The sequence below is a fragment of the Leopardus geoffroyi genome, chromosome B4 (assembly GCF_018350155.1).
Source record: "Leopardus geoffroyi isolate Oge1 chromosome B4, O.geoffroyi_Oge1_pat1.0, whole genome shotgun sequence".
NCBI classification, from domain to species: domain Eukaryota; kingdom Metazoa; phylum Chordata; class Mammalia; order Carnivora; family Felidae; genus Leopardus; species Leopardus geoffroyi.
Window position 1 is genome coordinate 126,907,531 of NC_059341.1, and position 15,167 is coordinate 126,922,697.

Here is a 15,167-nt window from a genome sequence, read left to right on the forward strand (position 1 = left end):
TGTTGCACATGTCAGCCAGGCCCCCACCAAGCACTAGGAGGCAGGAATTACTTTTCCTGTATTCGGGGGAAGCAGACCAGAGAGGACACGGGACTTGCCCACGCACGCACCACAGACTCTGCTGGGCACCGCCCCGCCCCGAAGCTTTTCCATGCTAGAGCTCCTGTTCTTTCTGCTAAGCCACCACCTCATCTAACTTTCTTCTGTTGAGTAGTACTCATAAAAACAAGGTAACATTTATCGAGGGCCTAGTATGCACCAGACATAATATTGGGCATGTTTTCATTTAATTCTTGCAACAACCTGTGAGGCCTGAGGTAGAGCGTAGAGCAAAGGCAGGATAATGACGCTCGGTGAAACAGACATCTAGGAGGCACATGCCGCTGTTGGCTTCTCCCGTTAACTCTGCAAGGCAGATAATAAGAGGTGGAAAGGAAGCTTGGAGAATTTTCTCGCCTGAGATCAGTATGGCAAGGGAGCAAGGGGCCAGAGCTCTGCTTCAAAATCAGATCTGCCTGGCCACAAAACCCACGCTTCTTCAGTTACCACAACTCACACAAACGCCCTGGGCTCAGACGCATTGCACCAGAAGTCTGGACAAATTTGTTTAATCCTCCCTGGTGGACTTTTAAAAATCCATATTGATAAGATTTAAAATATTTTTTGAAGCTATGAGAGAACAGAACAATAACTAGTCTATCATGAGTAAGAAGGGACTCCAGAAATAATATCTTTCAACTGTTGAGAATAAAGAACTGTCAACCATTATTCAAGAGTGAGGGCAAAGTAAAGACCTAGTCAGTTCTACAAAGACTAAGAAAATCTGGCCCCATAGAACATCACTTTAAAAAGCACTGAAAGGATGCATTTCAGCAAGAAGAAAAATAAAGCCGTAGCTAAGGTCTGGGCAACAGAAACAACCATGTTTTAGTTATTGTTGTTGTGTGACAAATTACCCCGAAGCATAGTGGCTTAAAACAGTCCTTTTGTTATGCTTACGGATTCTGGTAGGTCAGGAATTTGGACACAGCACAGCAAGGATGGCTTGTCTCTGCTTTATGACCTCTGACCTCATCTCTACTCTGCACCTCAGATGGGAACACTCAAAGACAGTAGGGCATCAACAGCTAGAGGCTAGAATCATCTGGAGGCTTCTTCCCTCACATACATGTCTGTGCTTGGGTTTGGATGACTTCAAGATAGGACTGCGATCAGGATGCCTTTGATGACCACTTCATGTGGCTCAGTGTCCACACCACATGGTGGCCCCTGAACAGTTAAAACTTCTCACATCGCGGCTCACTGTTCCAGGGGGGAACCACATCGCCTTTTATGACCCAGTCCCCAAAGTTAAAGTGTCCCTTCCCCCCCACATAGTGGTCAAAGGAGTCACAAACCTACCAAGATGGAAGCGGGTCACATACACACCACCCCCCCCTTCTCCAGGGAAGGAAGGTCAAACAATTTGGAGGCCTTATTTTAAGATGAGAGAAATTCTTAAATTTGTAAGCACATTTAATTACTGATTATAATTTAAAAAATAATTTTTGTGTGTTTAAAAATTGTCAAAGCAGGGGCGCCTGGGTGGCGCAGTCGGTTAAGCGTCCGACTTCAGCCAGGTCACGATCTCGCGGTCCGGGAGTTCGAGCCCCACGTCGGGCTCTGGGCTGATGGCTCAGAGCCTGGAGCCTGTTTCCGATTCTGTGTCTCCCTCTCTCTCTGCCCCTCCCCCGCTCATGCTCTGTCTCTCTCTGTCCCAAAAATAAATAAACGTTGAAAAAAAAAAATTTTTTTTTTAAAAAAATAAAAAAAATTAAAAAAAATAAAAAATTGTCAAAGCAAGTTTTAGGCTACAATGTAACTTGAGATGGTGAGAAGAGAATCTCCAAAGACCAGTTAAAGCATAAAGGTTTTTGTCTCGGAATATTAAATAACTTTAGACTTCGCTGAAAAAAAAGTAGTTTGGACTTTAAAAATGTATGGGATATATGTTAATAAATTAAGAATCATCACTAAGTAATTAAAATTTGCCAAGGAAAGTGGAAAATTATGAAAAGAGATGGCAAGATAAAAGAAGCATAGATAAAAGACGGTAAACAAAAACATAAAATTAGATTGCTAGAAATAAGATCAAATAATCATCACAGTAGATGAAAAAGCCTCTTCCTTCAAAAAAACATCTGATGTAAGTGTTTTTACAGGCAACTTTTACTAAACTTATAAGAAACATAAAATCCTTAGTTAATGAAAATGATTATGAAAATTGATGTTTCGGGCAATAAAAACAAGAAATCTATACAACTCATGAAGCTAATCTCATCTCAATTATGAAGCTAATGCAACCTCAATTTCAAAACTTTGGAAGAATGGTAGGGGAAAAATAATTCCTACCCAACCACACATAAATATAGATGAAACATTCTAAGTAAAATACTAGCAGGTCAAATCCAGCAGCAAACATTTTTAAATCATGATTAATAAGGTTTATGACAAGAACTCAAGTATGATTCAAAGTCAGAAAAGAAACTAACATACAGTATTAACAGATGAAAAGAGAAAAGTCATATGATCTTCTCTATAGATATAGAGGGAAAAAAGCATTTGATATAATTCAGCTCCCCAAGTATTATTAAAAAAAAAAACTCTTAGCAAACTGGGAATACAGGGGAATTTTTTTTAAATGTTAAAGGGCAACCAAAAATCTGCAGTGAACATGACACTAACTGGTAAAACTTTAGAAGTTTTCTTTTTTAATGTTTGTTTATTTTTGAGAAGAGAGGGAGGGAGAGAGTGGGGGGGGGGGGTGAGGAGCAAAGCAGGAAGGGGACAGAAGATCCAAAGCAGGCTCCTTGCTGACTGCAGAGAGCCTGATACAGGGCTTTAACTCACAAACCATGAGATCATGACCTGAGCCGAAGTTGGACGCTTAACCAACTGAGCCACCCAAGTGCTCCAACTTTAGAAATTTTCTTACTCAAATCATGAAGACCAGAATGCCTTTAACACTGTTTCTAATAACTATTGACTGGAAGTCCTAGCCAATATAATAACTAAAGGGAATGAAATGTAAGAATTGGAAAAGAAAGCACAAAATTGCCTTTAGTTACAGATGTCATGATGGTTGACAAAAGACAATCTACAAACTAATAAAACAAATAAGAATTCAACTGGATTACTCAATTCAGTTTTTTAAAAATCACTGGCATTCTTAGCACTACCCAGAACCTAATTAGAAAATATAATTGTGTGTGTGTGTGTGTATAAAGTATGTGTTAAGTATATACTAATATATATTAAGTATACGCAGGCATATACCATTCAAAATAGCAACAGAAACTAAAGGATACCTATAAAATAATTCTGACAAAAATTGCCTGAAGATCTTCAAGGAGAATTTTTTAAACTGTTATTGAAATATACCGTGTTCGTGTTTGCAAAGAGTCAACATCAAGGAGATCTTACTAATTAATACATAAATTCAACAGAATTCCAATCTAGTCCCTTTTTCCCTTTGACAATCTGATGTAAAAATTCAAAAGGCCAAGAGTCGTAAAGACATTTTGAAGGGAAAGAAGAACGAGACATAGGGACTCACTTACCTGATATTCAGGTTTGTTATGGAGTAAGACAGCGTGGGCTTGTAACATAGTTAGACCAATAGAGCAATGAAACAAAACAGAGGTGCCCAAGACAGATGGACACGAAACTTGCCTTCGCCTGCCTCATCAGATGCTTTTCCCCTTGTCTGTTAAACAAGAGGATTGTATATATGACAGAAATGGCATTAAAAGTCAGTGGATTAGGCAAATTTCTTCTGGACAAGCACTTTGGGGTACATAAATATTAGACCCCTCCTCTACAACATCTGAAAAGAAACATCTAAATGGGGGAGGGGGGAAGACCTTAAACCTTTTGGACGAAAATAAGGAATGATATTTTTATGACCTTGACATAGTAATTTACTTCTTTAAAAAGGTACAAAAAAGGACCAGTCATAAAGAAAAGATTGCAAAAATGAACCACATCTGGATTTCACTTGTGATTAATAAGCACACCATTAACAAAGTTAAAAGGTAAAAGTCACAGAAAAAGAGAACATATTTTGCAGTGCATATAACAAAGGGTTACTATCCAGAATATATAATAAACCCCTCTAAATAAATTATTTAAATACCCACAAAGAAATTCACATACCCCAATATTATTCAGATATCCCACTAGAAAAATGAGAATATGAATAGGTAATTCACAGAAGGGGAAATTCAAATGGACGATAATCATATGAAGAGACGTACACCTTTCTAGTAACTAGAGTAATACAAACTATAAACACAATAAGATAACATTTCACACCCTTCAGACTGGCAAATACTATATTTCATATACTACCAGTAGGAATGTAAAAAATTTTGGTGAGCTATCTGACACTTTCTCATAAGAATGAATATGCAGGCAGCTCTTGGACCCAGCAGACCCAAGAAACAGGTACAGAAAATATTCATTAGGGCCATTTTCCAATAGTGGGAAATTATAAACAACCAAAATTCCATCAACAGGAGAATGGATGAATAAATTGTGGCATATTCAAACAGTGGCCATCAAATTAGGCTATATGCATCCATGTGGATAGATTGCCCAAAGCAAGTTGTAGAATGCTCTGTAAAGTATGATACCATTTATATCAAGTTTGAAAACAGAAAACAATACCATATGTTATTTATGGATACATAAATACATATAGTAAGAGTAGAAAAATGCATGTGAACAAATAAATACCAGATTCAAGTCAGTGATTACCTCAGGGGTTGAACACAAGAAAGCAGAGAAATACAATTAAGGAAGAGAACACAGAGGCTTCATCTTTATCTTCAATTAAAAAACAAATCTGGGGCATCTGAGTGGCTCTGTCAGTTAAGTATCTGACTCTTGACCTCAGTTCAGATCTTGAGCTCAGGGTCATGAGTTCAAGCCCAGCATTGAGCTCTGCCCTGGGTTTGGAGCCTACTTAAAAAAACAAACAAACAAAAACACCCAAATCTGATTCAAATATAGTAAAAATATTAAGATATTGTAAAGCTAGGACTTGAATACACTGATGTTCATTTAAAAATTCTGTGTACTTTTTTGTATGTTTGAAATTTTTCATAAGAAAAGAGAAATGCTTTGGTTCTATGCAATGTGATCAACTATATTAACCTGTAGCAACAACAACAAAAGTCTCCTTTGTCTGTATCCTAATACCTTTTTCCATGACAGGCTCTGATGTTAACTCTGTGACTTTAGGCAAGTTGTTCAAACCCTCTGAGCCTTCATTTCCCCATGTATTAGTTGAAGACAATAGTAATACCTCCTCACAGTGTTGGAAAGGGGACTTAGTACAGTGCATATGGTAAACAGTGCTTGGGCATTTGACTGGTTGATCTAACTGACAGTCACTGAGCCTCTGCTCTGTGCCTGGCACTGTTGTAGACATTGGGTATAGGGAACAGTGAAAACACCCAAACATCTGCATTGATGGAGCTTACGGTCTGGTGTAGGAAGGCACATGATAAAGATAAATAGGTTATATAGTATATGTAATGGTGATAAGTGCTAGGGAGAGAAATAAAGCAGGGGATGTTAGCTGCAACTGCCTCTTGCCTGTCTTCGATATTTCTCTCTTTCTCCCCTCTGCCCCCACCCCACCCTCTCTGTGTCTTTCTGTATCCCCTTTTTTACTTTGCCCTCCTCTTCTCCTGGCACTACTCCGGTGGCCATGACACCCCCCACCCTGTCTCCGTCCTCCTCTCTTCCCCCTCCCCCCCCCCCCCCCCCCCCCCGCCACCAGTACTGAACTGTTTGTTTCCCAGTTGTCTTAATGATTGACTTCTGCTGCAAAGGACCCTGCAGCTTTTGTGGAGTCAGGAACTGAGCTTCAGGTTTCTTTTGTACTTGGAGCACTTAGCACAGTAGTAGGCACATAGCAGGAGCTCTACAAACTCTGTGTTCAAAAGTGATTGAAAATTATCAGACCAGTTGGGTCACTGATTGGAGCCATTAAGGAAGAGAGCCTGTAGCCCGAACATTACTGGCCTCCAAGCCCCAATCTGCTGTTTCTAACAGTGTGGTTTTAGGCAAATTTCTTCACCATATCAGATCTTTGTTTCCTTGTCTATAAAAGAGGAGGGTGTATGGATGATTTCCAAGGTGCTTGCCTGTGATACAACTACTAATGCCATTTTCATTATCTAGGCTTTTCCATTTTAATTCATTGTTTCACAGCATGTTTCTATCTTTCTATCCTTATTGACCTAGAGCAACATTGGAGCAAATATTTCTTCATTTTTGGAGACCCTTTCCTTTGAAGTATTTGATGTTCTCTTCTGAATTCTTTGACTATATGGACAAAGCAATCATATTATGATATGATATCCTGTGAGATCTTAGGACATTAGTAGCAAAAGGGACTTTACAGATAATAATAACAAGCAGTTACCATTCATTAAACATCTAGTGTGTCCCTTTCCTCATTATGGTTAGTACTTCTGTAACCAAAACAAGGGGTTTTACCACCCTCCTTTTAGAGAGCTGTGTTGTACAATGATCAAAGAACTCCAGAATCAGACAGTCTTGGGTTCAAGTCCCAGTTCCTCCAGTTAATAATTATGTGACATTGGACACTTACTTTCCCTCTGTAAGTCTCAATGTCCTCCTTTGCAAAAGGAGAGTATCCCTTATCTCTTACAGTTGTGGTGAGGGTGAAGTGTTATAATAAGTCTGCACATTTACACAGATCTACACAGATAATGAATTTGCCACAGAGCAAGGGCTCAAGAAATGGCTGATTTTGTAACATTTACTAAGGATAACTCATCCAGGGTCTTAGTGATGCAGTGGCAGAGCTGGATCTCAACCTGGGCAGAGTGATCCGGTGCCCACACAGTTGCCCACAGTGCTACCTCCTCAGTGGTTCACAGGACCCATTTGGGGGAAGTGGATGGAAAGTGGTGTGTGTGTGTGTGTGTGTGTGTGTGTGTGTGTGTGTCTGTCTGTCTGTCTAAGTCAGGTACAATTAAAAGGAAAATTGATAGGTTCCACCAAGAAGATAGAATTAAAAAGAAAATTGGTAGTAAATTCCACCAAGAAGGTGCTGTCCCATCACTCCCAGAAGACCCCTATCACCTTATTTCTTACAAGTATTACACACTAACCAGTTGTGCAACTGGAGCTATAGCCCCATCACCTTCTAACTGAGACTTGAAAAGGCATAGCTCCCAACTCAAAGGGCCCTGCTAGGACCAACGCCTTTTTCCCCCATCTGGGCTGTGAGCAGACTGGACTGGATGATCTGTAAGGGAACGGGAACAGATTTTGGAGCCAGATCAAACTGAGGCAAATCCCTACATACTCCTAATGGAGACACTCCTTTCCTGCTCAATAAGGGAGGACAGTACCACCTACCCCCACTGTTTGTAGTAAAGAGGAGACCTGTGTTAATTGCTTAGCAGAGTTTTGGCACACAGTAAGCATTCAGCAGATAATGACGATGATGACGAGGATAATGATAATGGTGGTGGTGATGATGGGATCACAGTATAAGTAATACCAGAGAGTCTCAGAGGTCCTCTAAAAAAGCAGACTGGAGGGAAATGGGAAGAGGAGGTCAGCTTGTAGGATAGGTGGGTGAGAAGTTTTGGACATTTCATGGGAAGTAGAATATCCACATGGAGATGTTCCCTTGGGAGTTGGAGACATGAGACCAGAGATGAAGGTTTGGCCCCTCTGACCCTGGCATTCCTGAGGCTTGATTACAGCAGACATTAACTGAGCCCCTTCCATATGTGGATCATTCCACTGTCCATGGTGGCAGCATGACATGCCAGAAAAGATGGTTTTGAAATAATGTATTATAGTAAGAATGAAAGTACCTATCTTACAGGGTGGTAAGAGATTAAGTTAGAGAATATAAGACTTTGAACACAGAGACTGGCACGTTGGAAAAATGTCTTAAGATGATCACATCCCTTTTTATGAAACAGTCTACTCTAAATTAAGAATGAAGAGTCTTATTTGAGAATACCATATTTCCAATCTAATACCTTTTCTAACATTTATTCATTTTTGAGAGAGAGAGAGACAGGGCGTGAGCAGGGGAGGGGCAGAGAGAGAGGGAGACAGAATCCGAAGCAGGCTCCAGACTCTGAGCTGTCAGCACAGGGCCCGACGCAGGGCTCGAACTCACGGACCGCGAGATCGTGACCTGAGCCAGAGTCAGACGCTCAACTGACTGAGCCACCCAGGCGCCCCAATCTAATACCTTTTCTGAGAACCGTGTGTTAAACAAAGGTCTCAGAAACATTTAAGGAAATAATTCAGTTGTTACAGGTTTTAATTTTCAGTTCTGCTTCTGGAATCCTGTCAGGTAACATTGGTATAGTGAACTAGAAGGCAAAATCTCTGCCATGGACATCCTTAAAGTCCAATCAGGGAAATAGGACATACTTGTAGAAGAGATAAAAATGAAAGACACCATGTCAAAACACACTGAACACAGTAAGTGGTGCTCAAATGAGGACAAGGCCAGTGGGTATGTGAGGGCTCAGAAACATTTGGACAGATGGCTCAATGGGCACCATTTTTGATGAGCTAGTTTGAGTAAGGAAAAAGGCGCACTTGCTACAAAGTGTTAGTGCCATTTACCTTATGTCGAGCACTAGGCTAGGCTGAGGACACAGCAAAGAAGAGCAACTTTTGACCATGTGGAGATGATAATGGAGTAGGGAGTGAGAGTCTTGAACAGAGCATTAGAGTACAAGCCCAACAACATGGGCTGTTAACCAGGTGGAGGGGCGTACGTGCGCTGCCATGACTTACCTTTCTGTTTGGATCTTCTCCCACCAGGGTCTTTTCACTTAATTCACTTGATGTTTGACGACTACGTGCTCTACCTATTAGAATCCCTGCACTGTCAGGAGCGGGCCAATGAGCTCATGCGAGCCATGAAGGGAGAAGGAAGCACTGGTAAGCCAGCTTTTCACTGGGAATTGCCCTACTTGGCAGTTTGATTTGCATCCTTGCTTCTATGCTCTGTGTTTCTTTAGCTCTTTATTCCGAAGAATTTAGTTGTAGTGGGCAGGCCAAGTGGTGTGAAAGCAGTGATGTCCTTTTCTTCTTTGGAATGGGCATGGCTGTGTATGGGAACTGCTTGCATGCCTTGATGGTGATTCGAAACCATCAAAGGGCTTTAAGCAGAGGGGTGACATGACACACAGATCAGAAAGAATATTTCAATTTTTAAAGTCCTTTGAAGACAACTTGCCTTGACCTTTGGCTCTGAGAATCTACCCTTTCTCTACCCATAGCAGAAGTCCAAGAAGAAATTATCTTGACAGAGGCTGCCCCACCAACCCCTTCACCAGTGCCATCGTTTTCGCCAGCCAAATCCGCCACGTCCGTCGAAGTGCCACCTCCGTCCTCCCCCGTCAGCAATCCATCCCCTGAGTACACTGGCCTCAGCACTACAGGTAATGAAAGGCCCCTAAAGGCTTTGAGTGGGGAGTTGACTTACAGCAAGAGCTTTCTGGAAAAGCATTCTAACCCAATCAATGCCAAGACCGTAGTATTTGCCTGGATTTACAGATGCCTTGCAGTTATTCATTACTCACATGTATATACTCCACATGCTTCTGTTTTCAAGTTGGCCAATTAAGTACATGATAAAATCTCCACCTTCCCCCCCAACTAAGACACTGAAATGATTAAAATGATATAAGACATAAATTGATACACAGCCATTCTTTCTTGAAAATGAGAAAAGGAACTCTCTGTGAACCAGAGATTGAGAGGCATCTCTGGAAAGTGGGGCATCCGGGAAGCCATTTGCTAACACATGGCGATCATATTGAGGTGGGGGTGATAAGCAAGGTAAGACTAATGCTGTGGGGTCTCCAAGCAAGGGGAGACTCCCTCTAGTTGGAGGCACCAAGAAGACCTCGCAAAGGAATGGGTCTGAGCTAGAACTTCATTTTAACTGAGGAAGGTGGAGCAGAAGGGACTTCTGGGAAGAGGACAGTATGAACAGATGCATAGGGGTAGGGACATGTGGGGCCTTCTCAGGCCACGTGAAACTTGGGCTAAAATTAAAATGTAGGAGGTCCATGAAGGGTCTTATGAGGCTAGACACCACAAATTGCAGTCACATCCTGGCGGATCTTGAATGCCAAGATATGGTTTAGAAATGAAAAAGAAGAGGTAACACAAGGATAATAATAGCTAGTTGCCGATGTCCATTATCACTTCACGTAATTATCTCACAATAACACCTCAAGGTTGTGAAGGAAAAGTAAAGGGCGAGAAAGCGTCAATTCCTTGTTCTGGGCACCACAGTCACTCAGCCATTCAACAAATGTCCTTACTCATAAGACTTGTGAAAATGGTAAAGTGTATACAGAATATTCAGTAAGCATTAGCTAATCTGTGATGATAGTGTGTATGTATGTGTGTGCGCGCACACTTCTAGAGCAACTCACATGGTTGCTGTGGCATGAGATGACGTAAGAAAGGCCAAGTGCTTTGCTCATAGTGAGGTGCTATCAGATAGAAGGGGTCCCATTGATTAAGATGAGGGCTACCGCTGAATGCTATAGGGGATCAGAGGGAGAAGCAATCTCCTTCCTTCCCGCCTGAACTCTGGCAGGCAGGAGAGAAGCCTGCAGGAGAGAGGGGAGACTCAAAGGCAGCCTTAAAAGTTGAGGAAGAATGCATAGGAGAGGAACCAAAGGCAGAAACAACCTTTTCCTATATGGGCCTTGGTGGGGTTGGGCCAGCTGAACAGACGGGTGTTTGTGGAGCAGAGGGCTCATGAGACAGTGATCATTAATTCATTACCTTTTTTCCAAACCTGCTTAAACTATTCTCCCAATTACCCAACTCCAAATGTGGGAGTCAACTTCATCTTTCCTCTCCCTCGGCTCCTGTATTAGTTAGAATAGGCTAAGCTACTGTTAACAATAGATCCAAAACGTATGGAGTTGACACAAGAGAAATCTATTCTGTGCTCACAGACAGTCCTGGCAGGGTGCTTAGGTCTGAGAGGAGGCTCTCTTCAATGCAACCATTTGGAAACACTTGCTCTTTCCATATTAGGTTGCACCATACTCCAGGGCAGTGGTTCTCAAAGTGTGGTCCATGGACCAGCGGTATCAGCATCCCCTGGGAACCTGTTAGGAATGTTCATCATCAGGTCCCATCACAGACCTACTGAATCAGAAACTCTAGCGGCAAGGCCCAGAGATTTGCTCAACAAGCCTCCCATTGATTCTGATGCACACTAGCTTCAGGACCACTGCCCTGGGCTTTGCCAAGTCTGCAACCAGCTGACAGAAGTAGAAAGTGGGTATAGAGAGGAAAGCCCAGTCCCTCAAAGGCCCTGGCCTGAAGTAGCACATGTCACTTCCAGTTCCATTTCACCAGTGAGGGCTTAGTCCATGGCCTCATGTAACTAACTGCACAGAGAGGCTGGGAGATGTAGGGTAGCACGTCCCCAGATAGGGAAGGGGGCGAATAGATTTGGGGAGACAGCATTCTCTACCATGCCTCCCAAGCCAGTCGTTCTAACCCAAATCTTGATGGGCCCATTCCTTCCCATGGCACCACTGCTATCTGTTCAGGCCTTCCCCACGTCTCGGACATCCAGCGACTCTCAAACTGGTTACCCACCTCCAATCTGGTCTGTCCACTTTCTTGCTGCCCACTAGGCTCATTTCCCAAGACCTCGGGCACTCTCATTCTCCAGATCGTATCTCACACTGCTCCACCTCTGGGGTCTCCTCCTTCCACCTCCACCCGATGAAATCCTACTCATCTTCATTGCCCTCACCCTCTAGGTTAGAATCTTCCTCCAGGGGCACCTGAGTGGGTGGCTCAGGCAGTTGAGCACCTGACTCTTGATTTTAGCTCAGGTCATGATCCTGTGGGATCATGGGTTGTGGGATCAAGCCCTGTGTCCAGCTCCACAGTGAGCGTGTGGAGCCTGCTTCAGATTCTCTCTCCCTCTGCCCCTCTCCCGCGTGCGCTCTCTTTTTCAAAAAAAAAAAAAAAAAGTCTTCCTCCAGACGCTCACAGCATGGTCCTACTTATATCCTAGTTCTACTTAGAATAATTTTCAGGGGCGCCTGGGTAGCACAGTCGGTTAAGCGTCCGACTTCAGCCAGGTCACGATCTCACGGTCCGTGAGTTCGAGCCCCGAGTCGGGCTCTGGGCTGATGGCTCAGAGCCTGGAGCTTGTTTCCGATTCTGTGTCTCCCTCTCTCTCTGCCCCTCCCCCGTTCGTGCTCTGTCTCTCTCTGTCCCAAAAATAAATAAACGTAGGAAAAAAAAAAAAAAAGAATAATTTTCAGAATAGACTGGGGACTGAAATTGGATATTTTTGAAGACCAAATAAACAGGGTGAGATTACCCTATTTAGGATGTTGTCTTTTATCCATTCATTCACTCACATGTCCATCCATTTATCCATTTATCCAATAAATATTTCTCGAATGACCTCTGTGTACCAAACACTTCAGGTTCCCATCCCCTGGCAGTTTATGATTTAGAGGTTAGGGTTCTGATGGGCAAGCTGGCAGTCACAAACAATGTGATGAGTGCAAAGTTGGGCTAAGTTGGGAGAAGAGGGTAGAGGAGCACAAAAGGAGGTCATGGTTGGTATCTGCAGGGTCTGGGAAGGCTGAATAATGCGAGAGAAGGTAGTCTGGCAGAGGAAGTAAGCGGTACAAAGGCCTGGAGGCAGAAGACAGCATGTCATTTTCAGAGAACATAAAGTACGTATGCTAAGAATCTTTGGTTAATTCCTTCCCTCAAGTTTCCTTTCTCTCCAGAACTAGCACTACTCAGAGAGGAAATGAGCAGGTACTTAAGAGCCTATAAGGCCTTTCCTCTTCTGTACTTTGCCAGGGGCAGAAACTTGCCGACAGACGCAGTGGTCCTTTGTCAGGGACTGTTAAGGAGACTGGATTCTTCAGAGTATTTAAAAGCAGGGGTGTCAGTAACTGGCCCTAGACGGAGCTTTGATTTCACTTTGGGTGCGCAGCTGGAAAAAGGCCTCCTCTTTTGTGAAAATTTAGATTTTGGCATCACATTTGTTTACATGGATGCACCTGAATCATGTTTTGTGTCCGCTTTGAGGGGGAAGAACACACCCCCCTCCCTTGTCCCTCCCCTTTTCTCTCTGTACTGGGTCGTTGTAGTTCCTGCTTAGGAGGCTTGAGAAGAAGAGCCACAGAGAAAAGAACAGCCTTAGTCCCTGAAAATGAAAAGGGAAGAGAACTTGAGCACTGTCCACAGCTCTCCAGCTGCTCAGCTGCTCAGGGGTCCATCCAAGGCCGGAATATGGGGCAGCAACCCCCAGTCTCCTGCCTCAGGAAGAAACCAGGGCAGTAAGAACAGGCCAGTAAGAACAGCCGGTCATCTGAACAATCCTGCCCGCCCTCACCCCCCACCCCTTACCCTTCTGGGAAGCACCCACGTGAGCCAGTTAGTGATAACATCCTTACTTCTAAAATAAACAGGGAAATTATGCAAATGAAGCAGTTCTGCATTGTGAAGCAGAAAGGGTTCAAGGGGGAGCTTTCCTGCAGTGCAGCAGCATATCCAGCGAGGAGACTCTAAGGGAATAAGGGGATAGGGAAGGTGTGAAGGCAAGATTTCTAGGATCTCTTCATAATTCTCATCCAGCTAGTGAGTCTGCCTGGCTTTTTTCACAGCACTTTGGAGGCCCCAAGGTGTGGCAGGTGTGATAGTCAAAGCCACAGGAATACCATAAATGTGTTCAGAGATTTCTGCGCAATGTGTTCACGAGTCATAAAAGTAGCTTCTTAGAAATACAAATGTAAAACAGGTTCTTTTCAGATGATCGTAACCTTTGAAGATTTTGGCACATTCCTGCTTTGTTCTCAGATATCTCCAGGGGGCATTAAAAATGTCATCCTAGATAAAACTATGTGTAATATTTTTCTCAAGTACCACTTTTGAAATACTCCCTTGTGAAATTAGACTGGATCTTGGCATGCATGTGGGTCATAGTCTTGAAGGAGACATAAACATAATTTCCTAACAACATGTATGGTTTTATAGACATTGCATTATAAAGCACATTTAGCCATGATATACATCTAGGTATTAAGAAATATAGGAGGTTTCTTAAATTTGAGGATTTGTGCAAATATTTCATTGACCAATACTGTAAATTCAAAAACAATTATTGTGTATCTTATAAAATGCATTTGTCATGTTTCTTTTTTTTTAAGTTAACATATGGTCTTTATGCCCAGTTAATTTTTATTTTCATTTTTATTTATTTACTTATTTTTAACATTTATTCATTTTTGAGAGACAGAGATAGAGCGCAAATGGGGGTGGGGCAGAAAGAGAGGGAGACACAGAATCTGAAGCCGGCTCCAGGCTCCGAACTGTCAGCACAGAGCCCCCTATGCGGGGCTCAAACTCAGGGAACTGTGAGATTGTGACCTGAGCCAAAGTTGGAAGCTTAACTGACTGAGCTACCCAGGTGTCCCATTTTATTTCCATCTTTAAATTACTGGTTGATTTATATACCATTACTTTCCAAAAAGTATCTGAAGTGGTTAACAATTTTTTCTTTTAAAAAGCAATTTTTAAAAAGGAAATCAGGAAGCAAGAAATAAAGAAGAAGTGGGGAATATTAAACAAAACAAAACAACTCCTGGCTAAAATAGTTCATTAACACATTAAATGAAATTTTATGTGACTTAGTTAATTTTGTTGGGTCTCTAGCATACTCTGAATATCATTGCTCAGATGATGTACATATCATCAAGTTTGATTTAGAGTCAAGGCCAATCAGGTGTCTGCAGCCCTTCCACATTATCAGTGTCTCACTTTTGATGGACACTTCCCCATTTTTCAGCTATGAAAAAGAGAACAGTATTATGTCTGCTTGATGAGCACAAAGAGAAAATTAATTCATTGCACATAATCTTTTGGCATCCTTTGGTACAAGGACTAGTGGATACAAAGTGGTATATTATAGATAGTGAGTTATGACTCACTAGGGAAACAGCCACTCTGCTCATCTATCTTGTTCTGTGTCCATACTTACATGTGTTTCTAAGTATGTTTTCTTAGGACTGTTTTCATTAATTGTTTTTAAA

At 42.3% G+C, this 15,167-nt stretch overlaps 1 protein-coding gene across 4 annotated transcripts in view; it reads left to right on the top strand.

The window, feature by feature from the left end:
* Positions 1–15,167, top strand: part of RFX4 (regulatory factor X4) — a 167,457-nt gene that overhangs the window by 133,145 nt on the left and 19,145 nt on the right. For 3 of the 4 annotated variants that reach the window (XM_045465597.1, XM_045465599.1, XM_045465600.1), the window contains 2 exons: positions 8,881–9,000; positions 9,342–9,503. In XM_045465597.1, the coding sequence (XP_045321553.1) occupies positions 8,881–9,000; positions 9,342–9,503 (282 nt within the window). The remainder of the gene's footprint in view (positions 1–8,880; positions 9,001–9,341; positions 9,504–15,167) is intronic. The other variant, XM_045465598.1, reaches the window with a different exon arrangement.